Source organism: Amblyomma americanum, chromosome 4 (assembly GCF_052857255.1).
Source record: "Amblyomma americanum isolate KBUSLIRL-KWMA chromosome 4, ASM5285725v1, whole genome shotgun sequence".
NCBI classification, from domain to species: domain Eukaryota; kingdom Metazoa; phylum Arthropoda; class Arachnida; order Ixodida; family Ixodidae; genus Amblyomma; species Amblyomma americanum.
Window position 1 is genome coordinate 182649819 of NC_135500.1, and position 26859 is coordinate 182676677.

General features: G+C 49.6%; 1 protein-coding gene across 1 annotated transcript in view; it reads right to left on the minus strand.

Moving 5' to 3' along the window:
- swm (Zinc finger protein swm) overlaps positions 1-26859 on the minus strand; it is a 77545-nt gene that overhangs the window by 37660 nt on the left and 13026 nt on the right. Inside the window, 4 exon segments of the mRNA XM_077662546.1 lie at positions 3192-3341; positions 3713-3787; positions 5795-5953; positions 20611-20829. Of these exon segments, the coding sequence (XP_077518672.1) occupies positions 3192-3341; positions 3713-3787; positions 5795-5953; positions 20611-20829 (603 nt within the window).

The following is a 26859-nucleotide window of genomic DNA, read 5'->3' on the forward strand; positions in this document are numbered from 1 at the left end:
GGTCTAAATGTGTGGTAGGGTCATTGAATTTTGTTGTTAAACATTTGTCAATGGCGCGGACGTGACACTACACAAACACCGACACTCGAACCGTAGAATTAGCGCAGTGTCGTCGACAACGGTGTGCCAAAAACTCGTTTTGAAAACTTCACGGCTGCACACCTCGGGAAAAAATTGCCCAGTGATCAAGCAAAGCCCCTACTGCAATGCCGTTCAGTTTTCATGATCGCGCAGCGTAATCGTTTTTTGAGTACAACAAACGCTACCTCAGACTCGAGCAACGTATTCGGCGCATTCCAGCGCGATACTCTTGCTGTCTTCCGTGACCCCTGCCCCCACCTATAAAAGTGGATACTGCCTCCCTGCCACAATGTGTGTCTGGACACAGCTAGATACAGATGGGCAGCTGCGCATTTGTGTCGCTCTCCCACTAATCTTTCCTCCACACCCCCCTTCTTTTCTATCGACACGCAGGCAGTGGGAGGCTCAGCCCCCAGTGGACCAACACCCCCTAGACTAAAGTAGGCAGGCCCTTGTCACTTCCCCTTTCTTCCCGCAACCACAACTCTCTTTCTCTTCCCTCCTCTTTCGCTCTCCAGTCTGCTAGCCGTTTGGATGCCAGTCACTCCTCTCGCTCGCCTCCTGGCTGCCAGTCTGACATCGCTGATAAATCGCCATTGCAACCGCCGCCATCACCAGCGTGCACTGACAAGGAAAGCGAGGTGCCCTGACGATATTTTGAAGCTTCTGCCTTCTGCGTCGCCCACCGCGTGCGTTTGGATACGTGCTGCAGGCTGTTTGATAGCGTGTGATTCGGAGTGCTTCGTTAGGCATGCCTCGCTTGTGCTTTTGTGGTCTGCAGTGATAAATGGCTCCGTCAGTCTCCGAGAGAAAGTGTCTGACTTTGGAGCAGTAAGTTTTGCTGATAAAAGAAGTCGAAAAAGGCGGCCGGCAGCAAACTGACATTGCGAAGGAATTCGGCAAACCGCTGTCTACTTTAGCAACTGTATTGAAAAACAAGGAAGCTGTGCTAGATGGCTTTGAAAAGAGCTTCTTGGCGAAGAGAAAAAGGAATCGCGACTCGAAATATCCGGAAGTGGAAGGTGCACTTCAGTGGCTGAAGAACACCAGGAGTGCAAATCTCCCCATACATGGACCTGCTCTTACTGCAAAAACTGAAGCTCTCGCCCTCCAAATGGGCCATACAGATTTCAAGTGCAGCAATGACTGGCTTGAATGGTTCAAGAAATGACACGGCGTGACCTCGAAGTCGATCGTCGGCGAAAGCACAGCCGTGAACCGTGACACTGTAGACTTATGGCGCCAACACCGGCTCCAAGCTCTACTTGAAAAGTATGTAGAAAGAGACGTCTACAACCTAGATGTGGCAGCATTTTTCTATGAGATGCTTCCGAATCGCACGCTCACTACCCCTGGCGCATCCTCATCCGGAGGAAAACGGATCAAGGAGCGTGTCACGGTGCTGCTTGGTGAAAATGCAACAGGCGAGGGCAAACTTCCCTTGTTGATACTGGGGAAGGCAGAAAAGCTGCGGTGCTTCCGAAATGCAGCAATTCCTAAGGAATGCATCTACAGAAGTAACAAGCGAGCATGTGCGAGACTATGTGTGCCTTATCAATAGACGGTTCCACGCAAAGAATCGGCAAGTGCTTTTTGTAAGTGACAATTGTCCAAGCCACAAGAAGATCGACAACCTGACGGCAATCACCGTGGAATTTTTGCCTGCACACACTACCGCGGTACTGCAACCGATGGATCAGGGCATCATTGAGACTGCCCGGAAGCTGTACCGCAAGACTCTTTTGCAGCAGATGCTTACAGCATATGACGCCAGCAAGAGGTACAACATTGATTCGCTTGGTGCGATCCATTTGCTAAACTTTTAATGGAAAGAACTAGCACCTTTGAAGGTCGCCAACTGCTTTGCGCACGCCGGCTTTTCCCGCGCCGTCGTCAGTGGCCCTGACGATGACTGGTTTTGCAGCGATATGTACGAAGCTGTTTATAAAATTGCTGGCCAAGAGGTAGAAGACGACTTCGAGACATTCGCGTTGGCTGACGCTGTTGCTCCCGTGGTTTCCCCAGCGACGGATGCGGATATAATTGACACTGTTGGTGGTCCCGACGAGGACAAACAGCCAGCGGACAAAGAGCCACGTGAGGTGCCAACTATGGTGCAGACGCGTCAGTACCTAAGCCTCCTGCGAAACAAGGTTGAATGCACGGGCGGCGACCACGGCCTCTTGCAATGCTTGAGCAAATTAGAGCAGGAGTTGCTCGCGCCCGGTATGAACTAGAAACAGGCAAAACTCACTGCCTTCTTTTCACCTTAATAAAGTTTTGCTTCACTGAATAAGTCGTATTTTGACTTCCTCGCAGTTGTGGCGCAATTAAATCTCGACTGTTTTAGCTTTCTTTCGAGACTGTCGCTTACATCGAACTTCTTCGTCGTCCCGCTGACATCGTTATAATGAGGGATTACTGTACTGCCTTTTCTTCGAGATTCAATTCTGACATTGGTGCTGCCGGAGACCAGCCTGGAACAAAGTTGGCCACCGTGCAGTGCCCAACTATGGGGTCTGCAGTTATTGTTTTGAAGCAAAAATAGTACTCAAGACAGAACTTCAAATTTTTTCGCAGCTAGTGGCGAAAAGAATATTGAACATTTTGCATATTTCAGAAAACTCTTAACTTTTTTCTTATATACAAGCGTGTCTTTACAAGTTTTGTTCAATTTTTCCCTAAAATCCTGTTTTTGGCAAATAAAATTTTCTGTTGGAACGTGCAATTCGTTATTTAAACTTATATGCCTAGAAAGCAATTTCTTTAGCTTTGTTTTTGTGCATTGCATTGAATTTTAAATGCAACAGCTTTTACTGAAAAAACAACAACTTACAAAAAAACTTACTTTTCTCCACAGTAAGGAAATAGTTAATATATTGATGATTTAATACATAAAACAAGACAATGAATAAGATTACTGACAACCTAGGAGTAAGAGTATGGTGCACGAATGCTAGGGATGAACGTTCTGCAACAGCGTGCCACCCACTGGTGTGCTAGCAGTGCACCGCTCACCGGGTGTCACTAGGCCTAGTCTGCTTCGCATCGAAGCCGCCAAGGACAGTGCTAGAGAATCAGCCAGCAATAGAAATGCCGCACAGTCTCACCCTGTGGAGGTGGTGGCCCGACTGTTGGCACTCCAATCAGCTCCCTGTGGGGAGCTCTTGGTGGATGGAAGACAGGTGGTGGGCCCCAGAACGCAGGAGGACCCACACGCAGCGGGCGCTCCATGCCAGGCGCTTCTGGGTTGTATGGCTCTGCACAGAAAGATGTAGGATGTGTGAACACGCGAAGTTTCGACGCGTGAACGCACACACGAGGCTTCTTCATTGCGAACTATGCAGGGCAACCAGAGTGCACTACAGGGGACCGGTGACACCATAATGGAGAGAGAGAGTCAAGAAACACTCATAACCAGTGCATGAAGCCTAGAGTGCCAGTAGATGACAGAGTCTGGTAAGTAAAATATCAAGGCAGTAATGCATGCCAAAATGCTGCTGTTCATCATGGATCAGCACCCTGGCAACTGTGCCACCCACAAATAGCTAGTTCCTCACCTCAGCATGCCAGTGCTAGAATTTGGTCCAAGGGAAGAGAGAGAGAGAGAGAGGAAGGAGCAGGCACTGACCAGCAGGTGGCAGGGGCTCCTGGCTGCCCACCATGGGTGGCAGCACCTGCTGCAGCTGGGCCAGCGAGGGCACACCTGGTCAGCCAGGGAGAGGAGGAAAGAGAAATGGCCCACCACCGGGGGAGGAGTAGAATGGGGGAGTTACACACAGCACCACTAGAAAGAACCCAACACCATGCATTGCACACACTTGAGAAATGTTTCAAATGGTCTTTTGGCACCACATCTTCACTACTGGCACAGAATAAAGAAAGAATGTGCGTGTGCGTAAAGGAAAGAAAAAGAACCTGAGCTATCCCTTTTTTTAAAAATATCTGTAACACATTTGTAGGGGCTATTTAATGCCACATTGGAGGGCCCCAAGTTAAGAGAGACTGCCTGGTCAGAGATCTTTGTCACAGGCCATGCATTTTTGTTTCACTGAAGTACGGCCATCGCAGTCAGGCATTTTGTTTGCAACGCTTACTTGTGAAGCAACATAAGAACAGCAGGATATTTGGTTCCACACATCAGAGCTTAAAAGTCAACCAAGATTTCTGACAAGACTGAAAGGCTGCAGGCACTTGCTATAGTCAAGAAGGACTACAGAAGGACAATGTCTGAACTGCAGATACCAGCAGGAAAGTGATGTCCATGGCTTGTTACCATACAAAGTCAAGAGTAGGGTGTTTTCTATCAAGTTTCAATGAAACCGATGAAGAGGTTCAAAAGTTCACTCTTAGGATAGTTAGTGTCCCACCCAGTAAAAACAACAGCAGTATCATTTGCAAACCTTGTGAATATGGGAGCCACATTCAAGCCAGAATGATAAGCGAGAATAAAGAATGTCACAAGCCCAAAATGTAAACACAGGAGAGAGATATCAGGCACACTCAGCTTCACATACAACAGAAGCTCTCTCTTGGGAACCAATAGTTTTTAAAGGTAAAAGAAACTATTAATTTTTACAAAGTAAAGCGACACTGGCGTATTCGTCTAAACATCTTAAATTTAAAGAAAAGAAAAATGAGTCACCAACTAGCCCAAAACCTCAATACATGGGTATTCACTTCACCTCCATTGAAATGCAGCCGTTATGTATGGAGTAAGCTTCAAATCCGTACGCAGGTGTCGTGGTTTTTGCCTTTCAGACTGCCCTAAAAATTTATTGATGAAGTAAATGGTTTCCAACACGAGGCAGCAAGTTCTCAATGCCAGTATGGTACAATGTAAATGCAATGTACACACTGCATGCACTTTCACATGACAAAGTACACAGGGCCTGACATGCTTTTTTAACTTGAGTCTGAGCTTTGTCATGGTCACGAGAAAAATGTCCCACTTTCTGCCATCCCACACTCCTTAGGGAGGGCGGATGGTACCTGCTCTGTACACAGTGGTAATTACGCTGCGATCACCAGTCACACATTACGCACCGACAGCTTTGAGCAATGGTGTGTGAACAAGACATCGCCAGTCGTGTCATGCATGCTCCTGAGCGAAATAATAGCTTTCTTGGATGCTCATGGGATTAACTCTGGAACCATCAAGAATTTTCAGGAAATTACATCAACCTACTGTACAGCTTCTAGTGTACTCATCACTCATCAGCAAATTTGCTCAAATACATTCCCTGTGCTTCTGCCAGAAGAGTTTGCTTTTTGCCGACACGGGTTTTAGGTGATACAAATATTTTTCATGACTCCTGTGAAATACACATCAGTGAGATTCTACTGCAGAAATTCAACGAGTCCCCCAGCTTTCCAGGAGTCTCAAGAGCATTCAAGAAGTTTTACTGAAAGGTTAGAAGAGTTTCAAGTGTTCCCTACATGCCGACTACCAAGCTCTGGAACGCAGCTGACCATTTCGGCAGACGTAAGCTGAGCTGTAGGCTTTCAGCCAAGCTTGGCCACTGGTACACTGAAGGTGCAAATAAATGGAATATGCATTGCTGTTACAACTCCATCCTTAACTGTGGTAGCAAATGACAGAAGTCAAAATACGCTCATCAGCAACATCATCACATATGCATACAATGTGCCTTGCAGTGCTGGCTAGGTGACCAGTGGGGGGAGTAAGTGTTCTCTGTTTGCACCTGCTCACCTTGGGGCAGTGCTGGCTGAGGTGGCAGCGCAGAGTTGGGGGGCGGGGGTGGAGGAGGTCCCGACAGGCCAAAGCGCAGGACTGACACGTCCTCCACAATGAGCGGATCATTTCCGTGGTCAAAGGGGCAGTAGTCACCACGCATGCAGTAGCCACGCTCTGCAAACACGCATGCCCCACTGTCAGTGGTGGCAAATCATGCGATGGGTGGCACATCCACACTCTAAACACAGAATAAAAAGGGAGTGAGCTGTCCTCTAGTGCCCTCCTTTTTATGAAGGAGCTTACTCCCTTCCGACTTCCATCTAGGCATATTCGCGTTTAGAGTGCACCAGCAATGGTGGAAGTGTTCCATGGTGATTACAATGCTGGCAACTGCTGCTGTAAGGGAGACCACATGTGCTGAAACAGTAATGTTACCTTTGATATTCATTGCCACCCTGGAAGCTTACAGCAAATCCTCAAAAAACTCGAACATGCACACCTCAAGAAATACTGGTTAAGGGGCCATTTTTCATGTTGCACAATATACACCATCAAGCCCCTTGCATTTGTCACCACTTATTCCGCTAAGTTTTCTTGATGAAATTCAGATACCTCAAAATCTGAGCAGAGAAAAGTAAAAAAAAAAAAATGACCCCTCAGCAAGCAGTCTGCACAGCTCAAAAGTCTTGCTGTGAACCATGTCAGGAACAAATAAGCAAGTCTGTGCTAGCCAGCCACAATGCGTGACCCTTGCTGCTGCTTAGTACCCCTAAGTACTTTGCTTAATTCCGCTACTGATACAGTAGATGCGCACTGCACCCACTCCTGGCCTTGAGGCTAAGAAAATGCATGAGAGAGACATGAAAAACAACAGGTTGGAAGACCAAGAGAAGAAACGCATGAAAAGGTGCAGACATCTCTGATATCCTCCGCATGTAGAGAAGTTATCCAAAGCACTGTGGAGGTTGTGGCAGCTGCTGCTCTCACCGCATTACCAATGCCACTGCACACTTCAAGCTTGTTTGCTGGCCGTGGTTCATGCACTATATGGGCTCTTCCTAAATCCCTCCGTGCATGGGGTCAGTATATAGCCCAAGAGTAGGCTTGCTTACATGTCCCGGGGGAGCGCGAAGAGAGAGACCCACTGCGTGGTACGAGCACCGAGCCAAAACGGGTACGGTCTGCTCTTGCCGCGCTCGTGTGCTCTCAATCCAAGAGAACTAGCACGTTCACAGTACACGTATTTATTATGCAGACAACTACAATACAACAATACAAACACAAGCGCCAACTTGTGCACACCTGGCGCCCACTATATGGATGCCAGAAACCAAAAAATGCAGGATAACATTGACTCTGGATTACACAATGCTATGCAAATGGTTAGCCACCATACAAAGAAACGAAACGGAGAAAACATAGTACTAAAAATAACAAAATAATCTGTCATGGCACTAAAGAGCGCCAATCGACTGCCCAGCGTCAGCTGCGCTCGTGTCGGTCGCCTCCCTCACCACCAAGGCCCGCTCCTCCGCGGCCAGCTCCTCGTTGGGACATCGATAGTGCCTGCTCGCAGGGCACTACAGGGACGGTGGTGGTCTCCTTGGACTCGGGATGCAGGCGCCTGGTGTAGTGAGAGTCGTGTACAACAAGCGTACTGCATGCCTCGCAGGTGACAGCGCCCAGAGAAAGGGCCATGTGAGCGCCGTCCGATTCTGCATTCCGCTCGGTTATAGTGTAGCCCCGAAATGGGAAAGGCACCCAGAGCTGGCCCTGCTCCACTCATCGCTGGGCGGTCCAGGCATTGGCCGACGAGTATGATAGCGGCGCTGACGTGCTGTCTTGACAGGGCGAGGTGGCGACGCACCGCTTCCTTGGGCCGCCGTCTGCTGGCCTCCGTAGAGGTGTTGGAGCCGCTAACTCCACTCCAGCCCCCCCCCCGCGCATTCGTCTTCCTTGGTGGCCAGCCCGGCGGCACCGACAGTTGCGAGGATGGCCGGGTCCGATGGCGTCGGCAGCGGTGGTGTCGGCAATATGACAGGTGATTTTGCTGCTGGTACGCTGGCGTAGTCCGTCGAGCCCGTGCACTTCTCTAGCGAGCTGTCCTCGAGGCTCGAGCACAGAGGGGCCACTGGTGAAGCAAGGCGGTCTCTGCGAGGCCAGAGCCCACTTCTGTGCAAGCAGAGCCCCGGAGGAAGGAGGCACCGGCTACCCACGTCTTACGCTGAAGCTGGACAGCCATACGCCCCCACCCCTACACACACACATACGCACACGCGCGCGCTGGCGCATACATGGTCAGCAATGAGTCCGTGGGGAGGAAGAGGCCTCACACAGGCAGCAGGTCCGGGTGGCCCGGCCTGCTGACCCTCTGCCCTGCTAAAGGGAGCGAGGGGAAAGGGACAACATCCCGACCTGCATTGGAGGCTGCAAGTCTGTCCCCCGGGTGTCGGCCGTTCCGAGAAACAGAAGGCTGCAGAATCCCTCTTCTAATGGCTCGAACGGCGCTTTCGTCTTGCTCTCCCCTCCCGCGCCACACATCTACGCTTGCAATTCACACAGGCGCACACATGGAAGAAAAACTAACTACATCAAACAACCGAAGAGAACTGTTCCGCATGCACATTTTTTTACATTTATACAAATGCATGCGCGCGCCTGTCTGAAAAAATTCTCAGAAGAGGCGTGCGCTCGCGGAGGCTGGAAGGGACAGCGAGGCGTTTGTCTCAGTACCGGAAGAGTCCGGAGTCAAGGGCATGCTGTCACTATGATGCACGGCTCCTGAGAGGGTAGCGATGCGGCGGCCGAAAACGGTCAGACGCATCAGGCGTGCTCTGTTGCCTGGACGCGAAGTCACCAGGCCCGGCGTCGACTCTTGCGGCCTGCAATGGTATGCTTTCAAGTCGGCAATATGAACGCGGCTGCTGGTGCGCCCTGTTTGAGGATCCACCAGCTCATATACAAGAGGAGGAAACCGTTTCTCCACCCGGTAAGGCCCCAGCCACATAGGAGCAAAAGAAGCGGAAAACCCTTTGCTGGCATCACTCAGGGCATGGTTGCGTCTGAGCACTAAGTCACTTGCCTGAAAGCAGACGTTTCGGTGGCTTTTGTCATACAGAGTCTTTTGCTGGGCTCGAGCAGCACCCAGGTTTTTCCGAGCCCTACTAAGGGCTTGCGCTGGCTGCAGGCTGGCTCTGGCCCTTTCACGCTCATTGAACGCTAGCAGAGTTACGATGCTCTGTCTCAACCAAGCAGAGTTACGGTGCTCTGTCTCAACCAAACGACTTCTAGTCTGTCTACAGAAAGAATCGGCCTGCTGGGCCCTCAGGAGCTCTTCACGGCTGAATGTGACTGCGGTATCCCCGATGGGGGAGCCGCTTCCATTGCGGCTAGAGGGAGACGACGCAAAGGCATGGTTACCTTCCATCGCGGTGTGCGGCTTGCCCCAAAGGGGAGGCCCCTTCGGCACATGCGATGTGGCTACCTACGCCCTCACAGAAAGGGACAGCTCGTTCAAAGCTTTGTAGGCCATTCTTTTTTGGCCCACTTTCGGTTTTCGTACCGAGCGACTGACATCTGCGTACCCCGCTTAGTGCACAGACCCTGCCAGCCCCTCCACGGGGGGAGGCAGCTTCCGCGTAGCTTTTTTTGCCAACAACAGCCCCGCTCTCGCTCTCCATCTGCGCTCGTGCACCGTCGCTTTCCCCAAAAGGGGGAGGACATCCACTCTCCATGTCGACCCCCTCTTCCTTCGCCCGAGCGGGCGGAACAACTTTTCTTCCCTGCGGCTTGCCTCCGGCAATGGCGGTGGCAGGCAGAGGGGTGCGCGAAAGCGCATCTGCAACGACGTTCGTACTGCACCCTTTTGGTACTGCACCGAAAAGTTGTACTGCTGTATGAGGAGCACCCAGCGCACCAGCCAGCCGGCCCGCAGGTTCACAAAGCCTCATGAGCCAGCTTAGCGCTCCGTGATCGGTCTGCACAACGAACTTCGTGCTGTCCAAATAGACGTCGAACTTGCGCAGTGCAAACACTATCGCTAGGCACTCCTTTTCAGTAACACAATAGTTCTTCCCCGTAGGAGGCAAGGACCGGCTGGCAAAGGCCAGTGGGTGCAGAACGTCATTGTATTCCTGAAGGAGGACGACCCCCAGATCACTCGCGTCCGTCTGAACAACGAACTCTCTGCTCAGGTCAGGCAACCTGAGCAGCGCCGTCTCGACAATGGCGCGGGACAAGCGACGAAATGCTTGTTCTTGCTCAGGGCCCCAGTGCCACTCGACAGCCTTTCCAGCTTTGTTAGTGGAGCCTGGAGTTTGGCGCAGGACGGAATGAATGACTGATAAAAATTGGCGATTCCAAGGAAGCGACGAAGGTCGTGCACGCCCTTGGGCACGGAAAAATCCAGAATTGCCTGCAACTTCTCTCAGTTCGGCTCAATGGAACCCCCGCCCAATGTGAACCCAAGTAGCTGTACTTGAGTTTGCGCGGCCTGCGCTTTCGCCAGGATGATGGTCATTCCCGCTGCACTGAGTCTCTGCAGAATGTCCCCAACATGCTGGATGTGCTCCTCAAACGTGCGCGAGTATATCACAATGTCATCGAGGTAGCACACAGCATGTGACCATTTTGCTTCGCCAAGCACCCTGTTCATTGGCCCTTGGAATGTGGTGGGCGCGTTGCATGTCCCGAAAGGCATCCTTTCAAACTGAAACAGGCCCCGATGACAGGTAAAGGCGGTCTTAGCTTGGTCCTCAGGCTCCATTTTTACCTGTAGGTAGCCCTTGGGGGCATCAAGTGTAGTAAAATACTTTGCCGCGCCCAAGCAACCGACTACGGACTCAATGGTGGGCAGCGGATAAGCATTTTGCCGGGTCAGCGTGTTCAGTTGACGGTAATCGAGCACAGGCAAGAACTACCATCTTTCTTTAAGACAAGGACGACTGGAGACGCCAAGGGGCTATCCGAGCGTTTTACGACACCGGTCGCCAGCATTTCGTCTAGCACGCTGTCGATAGCTCGCCTTTTGGACAGGCTAATTGGTCTGGGGTTGCTCTTCTCTGGGACTGAGGTTGATCCTACAGTGCACCAGATCGGTACAACCTGGCTCGTTGGTGAACAGCTCTTCATACCGGAAGAGCAAGTGTGACATGCGAGCTTTCTGTTCATGTTCCAGCGCAACTGCCCTAGCAATCAAAGGGTGCAAAGCCCCAGCTTGCGCAGGCGGGCGCCCCCGCAGAGCTATCACGCAGCCAAAGATCACGAGGACAGTCAGTCCGGGAAGGTGAATAAAGCGAACCACCAGCCTCATCAAACCGCACGGACGGTGCCGCTGGCAAGGCTAAAAATTGCTCGACACTCTCTCAAACGAATAGAACGCTGCTGTAAGAGGGAGAAAACTTCATCTCCAAACAAGGAGGCACTGGACCTCCATGTCAAAAAGCGCCGCGATTTCACGACCCGTGATTGTGACATTGATGAACGGAGCTAGCCTGTCGGAGGGCAGGCCAGCACGACGTCCCATCTCCAAAAGTGTACCCATCTCCAAAAGTGATGCAGCATTTGACAGGCGAAAAACTTGGAGGCCTTTTTAACCACATTCTGAAAGAAGAAAATGTGATAGCATTGTAGACATTGTCTACAATGAGTGTCTGATGTTTTTGAGATTTTTCTGCCAAAACTCCAGTTGGAACCGGTTCCATTACCCTTAAATAGTATGCGTGAGTCTTCACCTTCTATAATGTTAGAGCACCTTTCACATGATTACCATATGGAATTTTACTAATCCACCCATTAATCCATTTGTAGTTAGGGGTGTGCAAATACAGTTGACGACCGAAAATTCGGACACCTGATTATTCGGTCATGCTTGATTATTCGGACTTTTTCGCGGCACTGCGACATGGCCCACAGAGCCAATGTATAAGAGCACTTGAAATTTCGGACGCACCGGAACTGACTGCTCGATTTTTCTTCGCACTTGCCGCCGATACCCAAGCCGCCATTACCGTATTTATTCGCGTATTGAACCCACTTTTCTTCCAGAAAAGTTGACATCAGTTTGGGAGGGAGGTTCATTATGCAGGAAAAAAAATTATAACAATTTTTTTTCGAAGGGTCGATATCTCATACCATACCTCCGTCCGTCCTTAGCCCGCGGCGCTGGCCATTCGTGTCGAGATAACGCGAACATGCTGAACACCGGCCCTGAAGGTCAGGCAAACGTTTTTTACGCGTGGTTAAAAAAACACGCAGGATGGTGACGAGTGCGTAATGCGAATGACTATGCCTTGGCGCTCTGCCAAGTTCGCCGAGCGCACCGCGCTCTCCCCCTCCCCTCCGCGCCACCCCTCTGGCAGGAGCTCTCCTCAAAAAATAATCAAGTGATGGTGCTATCCGCGGCGGCCCCCCCCCCCCCCCCCCCCCCCCCCCTTCTGCAGGAGCTCTCCTGAAAAGATAAACAAGCGATATTATATGCGGCCGGCTGAGGAACCAGCTACAAAAAGCTAAAGGCTGAAAAAAAAAAGTCAATTCTGACCAACAAAAGTGGGGACGGGTTCATTATGCGAATGGGTTCATAAGGCGAGTAAATACGGTAATGCGCACAGTGGCACCTCATTAATTCAAACTGCAGGAGAGATCGAAAACTTGATCAAACAAAACTAAATTCAAGCTTAAAGAAAGCTTTTAACTTCAGATGCTGAAATTCTGCGCGAGTTGGTATATTGCGCCCACATGGTTTTGAATTCGTACTGTTCTTGATTGTAGTCAGAGTTTGCGGGACTCATCTGTGCCGAGTCTTTCGTCCTGAATACGGAAAGAGGTAGCAGCGAAGCGCGTGGGAGGCGTACGGCTCCATGGAAACGACGAGCGTAGGAGGAAATGGTGGTGCATTTCAAAGTGAGGTCAGCATACCCGCGGCAAAACGCACTGCAACCCTGACTTTTCTATCGTAAAACCGTAAACAACTGGCGTTTCGATGACAGGCAAGACGCCACCGCAGAGCGCATATCGCCGGATATGATGCCGATTCCGGCTCTAGTCGCTAGGCCTAATGACGAAGGCCAACGCCGACAAAGCGCTAGCTCCGGCTGTTTCTCGGTTCTTATTGTTTCGCTATCTTCGCGTTCTCGTTCCAGGCGCATCATACCGTGGGCGCAGCGCAGTTCCCGCAGTCGCGTGTTTGCTTCCCAATTTAGACTTTATCCCAACCCGTGCGTTCATCGGCGACATGCTGCGGGCAGCACAGCCAGGCCGTGCTCATGAAAGCGCTCACAGTCCTCGTCCGTGCACATGTCGCGGGGCGAAATTTAGTCATGAGAAGCTTTAGAATATGAGCAATAAAACTGATGCTTTCCTCCTGCACATTGGCAATAAGTTCGTGATTTTTTCGGTGAAATTTGATTTTCTGGACTGCCTGATCCGAAAAATTGGTCGTTGACTGTATTCGAAATTTCGAATACAAATCGAATATGTTTTATATTTGGTTCATATCCGTATTCGAGAAATTGATATTCGAGAATTTCCAAATATTCGAATATTCCCAAATACTCGGCAGCGATCGTATACAGCACCGACTTTCGTAAATTGAATTGTGGCAAAACCGTAATATCTGGGCAAATTATCTGAATATAGAGTTTAAAGTTCCAGGAAAACAATACAAAGGCCCTGTTCTCTTTCTTCTCCATCATTTATCGTACGAACCGATCGCATACCGATGCCGCTAGGCTTGACCTCATGCGCAATTCCGTAAGTGGGCTTTCCCACATACCACATGTGCTGCGAACAAGATGGGGGACGACCCGCTTCTAACAATTGCAACGGAAAGCGCATTTATTTTTTTATCCTCCCATAACATGTTACAGAATTAATGCCCACACCCGCGGCATTCGTTCTCTCACCTTAATAACTCTCTGAACGTGACCACCACCATCTTGTTTTGGTCTACTACGCTATGCGAGAAAGTCTACTTGTGGAATTTCGCGTGAGGCTCCCGAAGGGGCGAGTCGAGGCGTCACAACAGGGCAAGCGATCCTGTAAAAATCTCGCCTACTGCATGGTGCACTGTAACCCATGCACCTCTTAAGTGGGCGTAACGGCAGGCACGACAACGTTCAGAGAGTCCCTGTCACTAGGTCAAAAAAATAACCTGGCCTCGTAGTTTTGGTTTCTGAGCTTCGCCACTCGCCTGTGGCAATGGCAACTGTCAGCCCGCGCATTCACCAGTAGTCCAATCTCAGCTCCATGCCGCTTTCAGACGCTGATTGACGAATCGCTGGTCATTTTTTTGCCTTTTTAGAAGCAGTCTCGCCATTCCGACGTCAATGTGCGTTGCCATCTCGCTTATGTTCGCGATGTCTTTCAGCACGCTGGAACTCTGCTCGTCAAAGGCTTACAGGAGTTTGCACAATAGAGCCGCCTCATAGGACTACCGCATTTCTGGCAGTTTATTATTTTTTTTCTGGGGCAGCGGGGCATTTTATAAATCGACCTTCGAAAAACCCGGGCATTTCTGTCGGTTTTTTAAACTCCGAATTAATGAGGTTTTACTAGCCATCATGTTATTTTTGTTTCCAGTCTTGTCATATTATGGATTTCATTTTGCATGACCACATAACAGGTTGGATACTCTTATGCTGTTCAGTTAAGGGGGGACGCGGGTCTTGAAATCGCGAAAAATGATCAAAAATGGCAATTTTCAAAAATTGCGATTTTGAAGTCTTTAATGTCCCAACTATGCCTCTACAAAATATTATAGCTGAATTTTAACTCAAAGTATGAAAAAAACGGCAATATAGAAACGTCGGTGATCCGAAATTGAACGCCAAGTGCGAAGGTTTGCCCCATTTTCAAGCTGCCGTAGCTCCGCGCGACGCGAACCGATCGGCGCCATCTTGGTCTCGTTTGAAAGCTGGTTTCCCGCTCTCCAATTTGGCGCCTCTCGGCAAGCTGTAGACCCTCGCACAGCGGAGCTATCAGCACCCGTTCACAAGGGGGGAAAGCGTCGCGAGACAGCCGCCGATTGGGTAAAACGGGCGCCTCCTCGAAGCGCAGCCCTCTGATTGGCCGTGACGCATGCTTTGCCCCCCGCGGCCGCGTTGTCCGGCTCCTTCCCGTCGTCTGCTTTAGCTTGCACGCCCGTTATTTTTTGCGCTCCTCTTTGTTTCCTAGTATTTTTCGTTCTGCCGTTTTCCTTATCGTTATTGTAGATATTTTGGCTATTGAATCGCTTCTTTTAGCCTCGAATTTCGTGCTTTTGCGTGTATTTGCCTGCCTGGTGTCTTTGTTCCGTGTGTCACGATGGCCCGAGACGCGCGCTTGAAAGCAAGCACGCGAAAAGCAGTCGGCAAAAAGAGACGCGCATGGAATAGGTAGAGCGCTGCATCGTCGAGAACTGCAGCTTCGGTGATGCCGCAAGCTGCTGTACCCTCGGTGTATGCGGCTGGACTGAGCTCGCCAACAACAGCTTCGCCGGTGGACGCGGCTGAACAAACCCTGTTGATGCCAGCATCGCCGGTGGACGCGGCTGGACAATGCCGATCGGCGCCAACTTCGGTGTTACCGCAAGTCTCTGCAGTGCCGGTGGATGTGCCTGGACTAAGCCCGTCGAAAATGTCGACTTTTGATACGCTGCAAGCCGCTTCGAATTCCGCGTTGTCGGAAGCGGCCGAGCCGGCTGACCTAAGCCTAACGTCGACTTCGGCGTTTGCGCACGCCGCTTCGGTGCCCACGGACGCGGCTGAACCGAGCTCGCATGCTCAACGCTTCGACAAGCACGTGCAGCGCGGACCTTGGCAGCGCACCAAGCCGCTGCTGATAACATCATGTTTTTTTAATATATTTTGAGGAGAGCTCCTGCAGGAGAGGGGGGGCGCTCGGCGAACTTGGCAGAGCGCCAAGACGTTGTGCGCTCTAAACTGAAGCTTGAACATTCGCATTCGACACTCCTCACTGTCCTGTTTTTAACCTCGCAAGAAGCAGTTTCTCGCTTCAACCAAGGAATGGCAGCAACCAGCAGAGCTGTTGCAGCACAGCTTGGTTACAGGCCAGGGAGCTGCCTCATTGGTAGGAGCCTTGAAAAAGATAAACAGAGGCTGTGCAGGTCAGATAAGGGTCACACCAATGCTGAAAAGGTAAAGAAGAGGATGGCCAAGAAGCACAAGCCTGACAGCACCCAGGACTACGGCACAGGACTTTTGTGAATGCGTGGCAGATTCAAAGAAAATAGCAAGTGATTTTCTGAGCTTTTTTTTTTGTCAAGGGCCAATGCAATACAGAGGTTTTCACAATCTTTACATGAACAGATTTCTGTAAATTTGGTGTTATTGTGTTCAGCGATGACTCGGCTGCATGCTAAAGCATTAAATTTTTCCATATGATCAGTAAACAAAAATGGCAGAGTAAGCAAAACTTTGAATGCAATTTTCTCAGCTTTGCTTTTTCGATCAAATGCCTTTGCCTTACGGAACTTTTCATAATGTTTGCATCGACTGATTTTATTGAAGTAGGTATCATTTTTTTCAGCAACACCTCAGCTACATCCTAAAGCTTTCCAATTTTCATTAAACCCAATAGACTAGCAATTAGGTCACATGTAAGCTAATTACTCCCACATTGTTTTTTTCCTACTTTGTTATTCATTCATGACCTACAGTCAAAACTCGATTTAACGAAACCCGATTTAACGAAAATCTCGATTTAACGAAGGTATCCTAATTCCCCCTCAGACGCCCATAGGGTTCAATGCTTTGACTAACCCGAAATAACGAAACCGATTCCGTGATCTGTCCCGATTTAACGAACCTTTTTTCGAGAAATAAAGGTGAAAAAGTGTTAATTTTTGGTCTATTTTGTAGACAGCACCCCAAAATTTATTGATTGCGAGTCAGCGGTAACAGCGCGGAGCATCTTCATCCCGTCGCTTTTTTCAAACTGCGCGGCGCAAAACGAGTTTTAATTTTGAGTCGAGCTCACGAGATGGCGCCAGCAGTAAAAAAGTTTCGTGCCACATTTCATAGATGGCGCTGTTGCAGTTCGCGTGTTTTTTTTTGTGTGTGTTTGTGTGTTGTGCTCTGTGTTCGCTCTTGTGCGGATTTCCCCATGCCTTTGAACGCACGTCTTTGTCAAGCTCAGCTTGTTAGGCCTCCATCAGTCTAGCCTTGCTATCGTGAACGCGGACGTGGTGTGTGCGAGCAAGCGCGCCGCTAACCCTCCTGACTAGCAGAAGGAGCCCTGCAAGAAACGAAAAAGGCTTACCCTGGACGAGAAAGCGGACATAATTCGTGCTGTGACAAGTGGACAGAAGAAATGTGACGTGGCTGCATCACATGGCATTCCAGCGAGTACTCTCTCCACAATATTGAAAGGGAAAGATGACATCCTCCGCGCCACTTCGTCGGGGAATCTCTCGCGCAAAAAAACGCCGAAGACCACTCCTCAAAGCAAAATGGAAGAGGCCCTCTTCGCCTGGTTTATGGATTTGCGGGCGAAGAATAGTATTCCCGTGAGTGGAGACCTGCTCCAACAAAAAGCTCGCTCTTTCGCGTGCTTGCTGGGCGACAACGAGTTCAAGGCAAGTCCCGGCTGGCTGTCGCGCTTCAAAGAACGACACGGCATCGTCGGGAAAGTGCTTAGCGGTGAAGCGAGCAGCGTAAGCATGGCTGTAGTCGGCGACTGGCAGTCTGAAAACGTGCCCGACATTCTGGGAAAATATGCCCCCAGCGACGTCTACAACGCCGACGAGAGCGGTCTATTCTACCAAATGCTGCCTAAAAAAACACTCGCCCTGAAGGGGCAGGCGTGCCACGGCGGCAAACACAGCAAACAAAGGCTGACTCTTTTGCTGTGCGTCAACATGGACGGCACCGACAAACGAGACCCGCTTGTCATCGGAAAGAGTGCGAGGCCGCGCTGTTTTAAAGGCCCCAAAAAGCTTCCTGTGAAGTATGTTGCCAATTCAAAGGCGTGGATGTCGCGTGCCATTTTCACTACATGGCTGAAGGAATTTGACAGCGACATGTGTCGCCAGAAAAGGAAAGTGTGCCTGTTGCTGGATAACTGCACGGCCCACTACGTTGCAGAGGTCGAGCTGACCAGCGTGGAGCTCCGCTACTTCCCCCCAAACGCAACGTCCGTGGTTCAGCCCTTGGATCAAGGGATAATTAATACAAGCGTCGAGTCGTCGACAGAGTTCTCCTCAACCTGGAGCTGAAGCGAGAGACGAAAATAGATATTTTTATGGCGGTTGAGATGGTGGCGGCGGCTTGGAGAGCATTGAGGCCGTCGATAATTGTCAACTGCTTCAGGACTGCCGGTTTCGGTACACTAGGCCCTGAAACTGCCGAAGCTGGTCCGGACTGCGCGAGCGCCGTGCACGAGGATGAAGATGTTTGGGAACACCTTCGCTCAGTGGATGAAGTGCCCACAGGCATAAGTTTCTCAGACTACGTGAACGCCGACGCAAACGCAGTCACAACGGAAGTTTTGACTGATGCCGATATGTTGCGGCTTGTAGGAAGCGTGGAGGGAGTGACGGCTGAAGACGCTGCCGACGACCCTGCAGGTGCTGAAGCTCCCGTGCCGACACCAGGTCAGGTGATGGATGCTCTCGATCTGCTGCGACATTTTGCCGGCGCACACGAGGGGACGGAAGACGCGCTGGACGCACTTCAGACCTACGAGAAATCGGTGCGGCCGTTGCTCACAAAGCGCACGCAGGCAAAGATCACCGACTTCTTTAGCGGAAAATAAATTTGTAGTCCCCTCGGGCCTTTCTTGTCGAGTAAGAATTTTTGTTGTTTCTTTTCATACGCGCTAGCGGCGCCGGTCGTGGTGTTGGCGCTACCCACTCGAAAGTAGCGCGGGGGGTCATGACGATGAACATACGGACCCCCAAAGATTGCGCTAGTTGTATGATTACCAACTTTGGCGCCAATTTGTCATTAGCTGTGTGGCTTGCCGTCCCGTCGGCGGTACTTAGGGAAGATTGTTGCGCCGCTAGCCGAACCGTCCTTTGGGTCGGTGCTACCGGTGTGAATTCGTCACGCGCGAGTGCGACGAAAAGTGAAAATGGTACGTGCTAACCGATACGACCGCGATAAGCTGGTACGGTTTATGCGGATGCAAAATGCATTATGTTCAATGGGTGCTCAGTCGGGGACATGACTTTACTACTTTTAAAACGAAAGTACTGTTTAAGCGGGTACGTTTTAACGAGGTTTTACTGTAATCGAATGTACTGAATTATGTGCCCAAGAAATGCCTCATTCAATTTAACGAAGTTCTCGATTTAACGAAATAATTCACGGCTCCCCTCAACTTCGTTAAATCGAGTTTTAACTGTATGTGATGACTTTTTAAAAATTTCATTAGCTTTAGGATGTGCAATGGGCCCTTAAAAATGACAGCATTACTTTAAAACTAGTTTTTTTAATTAAGAAATCACCATAATGGCCCGTAAGAAAAGACCTAAGTTGCATAAATTATTTTGCCATATCTTCATTTCTAGATGAGATATATAAAATCTGCATATATATTTGGGATTAGCATTCAAGGATATATCTGCATGCCAATTTTCAGGAAGATATGTTAAGAAATAAAAAAAAGTTGTCAAGACCCTCATCCCCCCTTAAGTAGCACACATTTCTGCGCACCTCGTGTTTTTTTTTTATACGGTGCTCAGGCAGTCTAGTTTTGTTTATTTCAGTTGCAAAGACCATACACTGTTTTGAAAAAAATATGAGCAACAATGTTTGCTTGTTTATCTTTTCTGAATTCATTTTTTGTGCTGACCAGATATTCAATATTCGAAGCCAGTTTTTCTTCATACTCGTATTCGATTCGTATCCGAAAATTTCAATACTCGCACACCCCTATTTGTAATCCATTTCATGGGGTGGGCCAACTTGCAAAATTTTTGGGGTCCTTTGAAATTTTGGGAGTCCTCAAAATTTGCAAGCTTGGCGGTGCCCTATGAATGACCAGGTGGTCGCATGGTGTTGATGTTCTCAATCGCATTAACAGATTGCGGGGAGTCCTCATACCACTACTCGCGCAGTGGTGCAACGGTTAAGTGTTGTGCCACTGCCCCGGCAAGTGGCTCTTTCAAACACAGCCACCGGTGGAGCTTGTGAGAAACAGGTGGCTCTTCCTGAGCTCCTGTGAAGCTTATGCGCAGTGCCACGGTGGGTAGGTGGCAACTGCATTGAATTTGGCAACAGTGGGCAGTTTGCTCACAATCCGGTATGCAGGTTGATGAAGCCCAAAGGTCATGTGACCTCTTAAGACTAATCAGGGAATTTTGTGACAGTGAAGCTGGAAACTACCTTTAGTGTGAAAGCACTGCTTCACGGGGTCAAATCCAACCAACAAAGAATCTTGTGGCGTCCCTGACCTAGCGGGTGCAGAAATAAGATAAATATTGCCACGACTGGGTTTCAAACCCTTAGCGGCATTAACAGATCAGCTTCGCTGGCCACTACACGAGAGCAGAATGCTACAACCACAGCCGATCGCGCCTCGTGTTAAACTGCAACACACTCTCGCGATGTGCACTGCACATCAATATCTTCATCAACTTTCATCTGCGGCGCAAACATATCAGATCAGCTTCACCTTGATCAGAACTTATAACCTGAGTCTAATATTGTTGCCAGATGTGCTGGCGACCCAGCAAAGCAAAACCATGAGCCAAACAGGCTAAACAAATGCTTTCGCATGTCTACTGACCAGACCACTTTTTTGTGAGACAACCTAATGGCTACCGCATTAAATGATCTTTATATTTTACAAAAATTCAGCAATCACAGCACCCTGCCTGGGCGCTTACCAACCATCATAATCTCGACATCGCTTGGACGCCTTGTTGTGGAAGGTGGTTGAACCCTGCCCAGCATCAGAGCTGACTCCTGTTGACGCGGCTGATGCTGGCTGGCCGGGCCGGTAGTCGGTGTCTCCGTGTGCTGCATCAGGAGCACGAGACTCCGATGTGGAGGAACCGGTCGCTGATCCGTGTGTACCTGACGCACGTCCCTCAGAGCGCTGGCCTCCATCTGGGCAGGCAAACACAGCCTATGAGAAGTTTGCACTCACACCACGTGCCGCGATCAGGAAAGGAGGATCGGTGGAGTTGGAATGTGTCAGCGATTTACAGCACAGAAGCAGCACCTAAAGGACCACACACACCTAAATTAAGCTGCATGTTTTCTTCTTTCAAATGATGTGTCAGATATTAAAATATATGGTTCACCACGTGGTTTTTGCCTAAAACCACTAGTTTATAGCTGAATTTCTTTAGCTGTTTCAGTTTTGTGAACTGAAAGATGACAGTGATGCATTTGGAATGTTCAGGTCACGTGACGCATGCAAAAACTGCAATGAAAACAGCAACTAAGGAAGCGTGAAAAAGCACCCGTTATTATTTCAGATGTGGAGCATCAGTGGGGGATTTAAGACCCTCCCCCCTCAACCCCACATGAGAAATTTTCTACAGGAATACAACATGAAAACCCATTTTTTTTTTTTTTTCAAATCAGGAAATCCCAGAAATGCATGGCACTAATAGGGCAATGACCAAAAATGAAGGAACAATGAACCTATCGTATTTACTAGCGTAATTTGCGCACTTTATTCCCTAAAATTAAGCAAGTGCATAAATTATGCAGATATTTTGAGAATACGCCCTAAAAAACTCTACAAAAGTTATAATGCACAATGTACACAGTATATTGCCGCATATAAGTTGACCGTGTAACCCGTGGTCAAAATAAAGTTGACTCCAAATGTAAGTCGAAGTAGGCAGCTTAAAGAACAAAAGCAGAATGATACTATCGCAAAGCCAGCAGTCAGAGGGAAGTAAAGATACAAGGCGATAAAACGGCACCTTCGCATGCGGCCCAGCTGAGTAGTGGCAAACAGCACAGACAACGGTTCAGTAGCTTCGGATTCTGGTGCAATGCATGTTCCGGAGGTTTCTGGAAGTTTGCCCTCACAGCCACACTGGTACAGGAAAGCAACTGCTGCTGTACAATTGACTTATCTTTACCAGAGCCAATTTACAAACGAATTACTGACTTTTTTCAACATCACTCACCTTTCGCGGCCGCACGCAGCGACATGGCCACGCCGATCTTCCTAAATCTGCCCTGTGCACCCATGTTCATGCTGGTGTGCTTGCGCAGCAGGAAGCTCAAACTTTGAGAGTAATTTCTTAAATTATAAACCCAGTTAATAAATTAGGGGTGTGCAAATTATGCGAGTAAATACAGTATTGCTGGACTTTGCAGCAATGAGAAAAACGACAGCATTCACAAGAGTGGCGTCATCAATGAGTGATTGGCAAAAAGAAATTACCATAAAAACCCGCGTATAATACAAGGTTTTCCCCCATAATTAGCGTCCTAAATTTCCGCCTCGTACTATTCGCGGATCCGAACAAAAATTTTAGAAGTTGCTCAAAGTTTTGGTTTCGTTATTGCGGCATGGCTATGGCTTGGCTTTGCTATTGGCGCATGGCTACGGCTTGGCTTCGTTACTCTCGACAAATGACGTCATTTCTTTGTCGACCCGCTGGGTGTGCTGGGGGATCGTGGTGTGCCATGCGCCTGTTGACAACGCAAGTGCTCGCATGTAAGCCATACTTCGTGAAGTGGATGTTTTTTTGGGAGCAAGATGCCAGGATCTCGAAAACAGTACTCGGCTGCTTTCAAGCGAAAAGTGATTTTAGCTGCGGAGAACATCGGCAACAGTGCAGCCGGGAGGCAGTTTGGTGTCGTCGAGGGAAGCATTCGTGGATGGCGACAACAGAAAAAAAGCCCTTTTCGCGTGCAGGGGAACGCGACGAAGCTTTCGTGGCCCAAAGAATGGTGCATTCCCAGAAATTGAACTTGGCCTGACGGAGTTCGTGTGGTAACAGCGAGCCGCGCATCTAGCTGTTAGCATGGAGCTTATGCAGGCAAAAGCTAGAAAGCTTGCAAAAGAAAAAGGGATACCGCGCTTTACCTTCAAAGCGAGCAAGCACTGGATCTATCGCTACATGTGCCATACTGGCTTTTCACTACGCTGGCGGACCTCGATTGCACAGAAGCTGCCTGAACCGTTCATAGAGCTGCTTGTGAGTTTTCAGCACCACGTTATTTCTTTGCGCAAGTCAAATACCTTTTTGTTGGGCCAAATAGGTACAGTTGAATCCCGGCACAACGAATGCCACTTCAACGAAATTTTCGCCACAACGAAGTACTGTTCATTCCCCGCGAAATCCCCATAGGAGTTAATGTATTAAAATTCCCTCGAAAACAAATTATTTTGTGAGCACGCATTCGCTTCTACGAATTTTTTGCGAGCCTTCACCGGTCAGTGGCCCGCCTTTCTTCAAAAGTTCGGTGCTGTACGAGATTATTCCTTGCTAAAGCAGCGGCTTGGAGCAGCTAAATAATGCACAGAATGTATGTCTATTACATTTTCATGTATTCTTTATAAAAAAATTTGGTTGGGAGTTGTTTATTCGTCATAGGGAAGCAGCGAGAGGATTTGTTGGAGCCGTGCGATGGCCACCGGCCGTACAAGGGCCAAAGACGAATCCAAATCCAGTCACCAGCCTCCCCTCCCCGCCTTCTCCGCAGCCCTTGCTGCCATTTTCTCGTGTGTCGGTGTGTGTTGATCGTCGATCTCTCACTGCAGTCTGATCTCGTCAATCGCCTCTGCCATGTCGCCGCCAACAAAGAAGCGAAAGTTTTCGCCGAAGCGAAAAGTGGGAAGAAGGCAATTATTGCCGCAGCTTTTCGCATCGACGCAACCAACGTATGAAGAGCTCGACAAGGCTGTCTATGCTTGGTTCGTCGATACGTGAGCAACAAACATGATCCCGAGCGGTAAAATTGTACAGCAGAGGGCCCTAAATTATGCTTGTTTGCTAAGGTTGAACAACATTAAGGCAAGCATAGGATGGCTGAATCGCTTTAAAGAAAGGCATAACATCGTCGGCAAGGTTTTGTGCGGTGAATCGGCATCTGCGGACGTTGATGGCACATCAGCATGGGCGGCGGACAACATGACTGACATAATGAGCAGTTACGCTCCGTCTGATATTTAAAACGCAGACGAGACGGGCCTCTTCTATGAGATGCTGCGAGCGAAGACGCTTGATTTTAAAGGGCAGCGTTGCCACGGAGGCAAACATAGCAAGAAACGAGTGACTGTGCTGCTGTGCACAAATGTGGATGGGTCTGACAAACGCCCCCCGTTAGTTATTGGCAAAATTGCAAAACCACGCTGCTTCAAGGGGAGAGGAGCCTACCTGTCAAGTACGTGGCAAACAGCCGGTCGTGGATGACCCGTGCCATTTTTGCTGACTGGGTGGTGGCACTTGACTGCGACATGAGCAGACAAAATCGAACGGTTTGTTTGCTCTTGGACAATTTTTCAGCGCACCGCATTGACGACGTCAAGCTGTCAAGTGTGGAGCTGAAGCTCTTCCCGCCGAACTGTACCTCAGTCATTCAACCCTGGACCAAGGCATCATCCGGAGCATGAAGACTTCCTACCGGGAGAGGATGATCCAGCGGATTCTCCTGAACACCGACACTGGTAGGGAGACGAAAGTCGATCTTTTCATGGCTTTAGAAATGATGGCTGCGGCATGGAGAGCAACACAGTGCAGCGTGATCCGCAACTGCTTCAAGCACACCAGGTTTGTCGACAGCAAGGCGACCAGCACGACAGCAGCCGTGTAAAGTGTACCATCGTCATAGACTCCAGGGACTGACATTACTTGGAAGTCGCTCCAGGAAGCTGCAAACGTCCCTGCTGACATAGCGCTGGATGATTTCCTCGACGCTGACGCGGACGTGATTGTCCACGAGGAACGAAGCGACGAAGACATCATCAAAAGTGTTCGCAAGCCGGAAGAGCCATCCGATCATGAAGACGACTCCGCTCAAGATTTACCTGCCCCAGCAGCCTCATCGCAGGTACTGGATGCCTTCGACGTTATTAGAAAATTCCTTGGCACACACGATGACGACGTTGCGATGTCGCTGTTTAACAGAGTGCGAGAGTTGCGTGACGCCGCTGCTGGTAGTGAAACCTAAGCAGGCTAAGCTCACAGATTTTTGGCAATAAAACTATGTTTTGCTGGAGTTATTGCCTTGCCTTTTCGGTTAATTGCTCGACAACGAAATTTCTCGCGCGTCCCGTCGATTTTGTTGTAGCGGGATTCAACTGTAATGCCGATCAGACGCCGGTTTACCTGGGCATGCCATCGCCCCTCACCATGCACAAGACGGGGTCTAAAGAAGTTAGAGCCCGGTCCACTGGCAACGAGAAGATGCGAGTTACAGTCATGTTATCACACAAGGCAGATGGCTGCAAGATTCCCCCTTCCATGATCTTCAAGAGGAAAACAATGCTGAAAGGTGAGGAGCTGCCGAAGAATGTTATTGTGAGATGTCATGAGAAAGGGTGGATGAATGAGGATCTAGTCTTGGACTGGGTAAAGTCCGTGTGGTGTATGCGACCTGGTGCACTGTTGTCTCTGTCGTCCATCCTTGTGCTGGATATGTATCGTTGCCATTTGGCCAACTCAGTGAAGAGGCTGCTACGCGACTGTGGCACTGAACTCAGTGATTCCGGGTGGGATGATGTCACAACTACAGCCCCTTGATGTTTGTGCAAACAAACCCTTCAAGGACGCAGTCAAGCGGTGCTAAGCAGAGTCGATGCGCTCAGGTGAGCCTGCAGTGACGCCAACCGGCAGGCTGAAACGGGCTTCTCCAGCCACGCTGTGCAAATGGATCGTGGACACGTGAATGGCCATCCCAGAAGATCTTGTGCATTGTTCTTTTAAGAAGTGCAGCATCTCGACTGCCCTCGAAGGCACGGAAGATGAGTACATTTGGGATGATTTGTCGGAAAAAGAAATGTCCGAAGACAGCGCTGCTGAAGATTAAAGTGATTGAAGTGAAGTGTGGGATGCGATTTGAATACAGTCAAACCCACTTATAACAATACCACTTTTAACAGTATATCGGATATAGCAATGGACAGATGCGGCACCGTCACCTTTGCAATGTGTTGTATGGTAAAATAAACCGCTTATAACAATGCTATCATACTAGATTGTCGGTTATAACAATTAAATGTAGCCATTCGGAGACAACCCTCAAAGAAAAAAACTCGCAAACGCAGCTACCATGCCAGCCAAACTACGCTTACGGCGCAAAAAACGCACGCGCGTATGCGGAGCCACCTGCACAGCGGCCACAGCGGCTGCGAAAAGATCACATGACGACGCATACGAGACGAGGCGCATGGGGTGAGCCGGAGAAGCTTGTATGACTCGGAGGAGGAGAAAAGACGGGCACTTTCCTCTGAGCAGAGGTGGAGAGGGTAGGGAGGCACTTCCTTTTGTTGCTTTTGTATTCGCGCGGGGAGCAGTCCATTCTGAGGGTGCGCCGCCCGTTGAAAACGCGTCACGGCATTTCAGCGTGGACTGCCCCATCTTTCCCACTTCCTTTGGCTCCAGCTTCACGAGCTGCACGTTCAGAGGGCAGCGTACAGCGTCAAAGCATGTGCGTTGCCAACGTGGTTTTTATCATCTGCCGTCACCGGCCTCGGTCCTGCTGGTTCTGCAAGCCCATCAGATTCCTCCCCAGAGTTCAACAATGGACGACTCTCCTTCTGGAAGCGCGGCCAGCGTGGCTCTACCGGATCAACTGCCGCAAAAGAGAAAGCGAGCGTCAATATCTTTGGAAACGAAGTGGAACATTTTGAGGGGGAGCACCGAGGTGGTGAAAAACTGTGCATCTTAGTACGCAAGTACGGCCTGTCACAGCCGACGGTTTCAACCATTATCCGCAACGCGCTCAAGATGACTGAAAACGAATGCCATGCTATGGAGGACGGCCAGAAGAGGATTCGGCATGGTGCCTACAAAGACGTGGAGGAGGCACTGTATCAGTGGTTCCTTAGCGCAGGTGCTATGAACTTGCCAATTAGTGGCCCGATTTTAGCGGAGAAGGCGAAGCACATTGCGTATCTCCTTCAAAACACTGATTTCCAGCCTGGTGGTGGCTGGATTCAGCGCT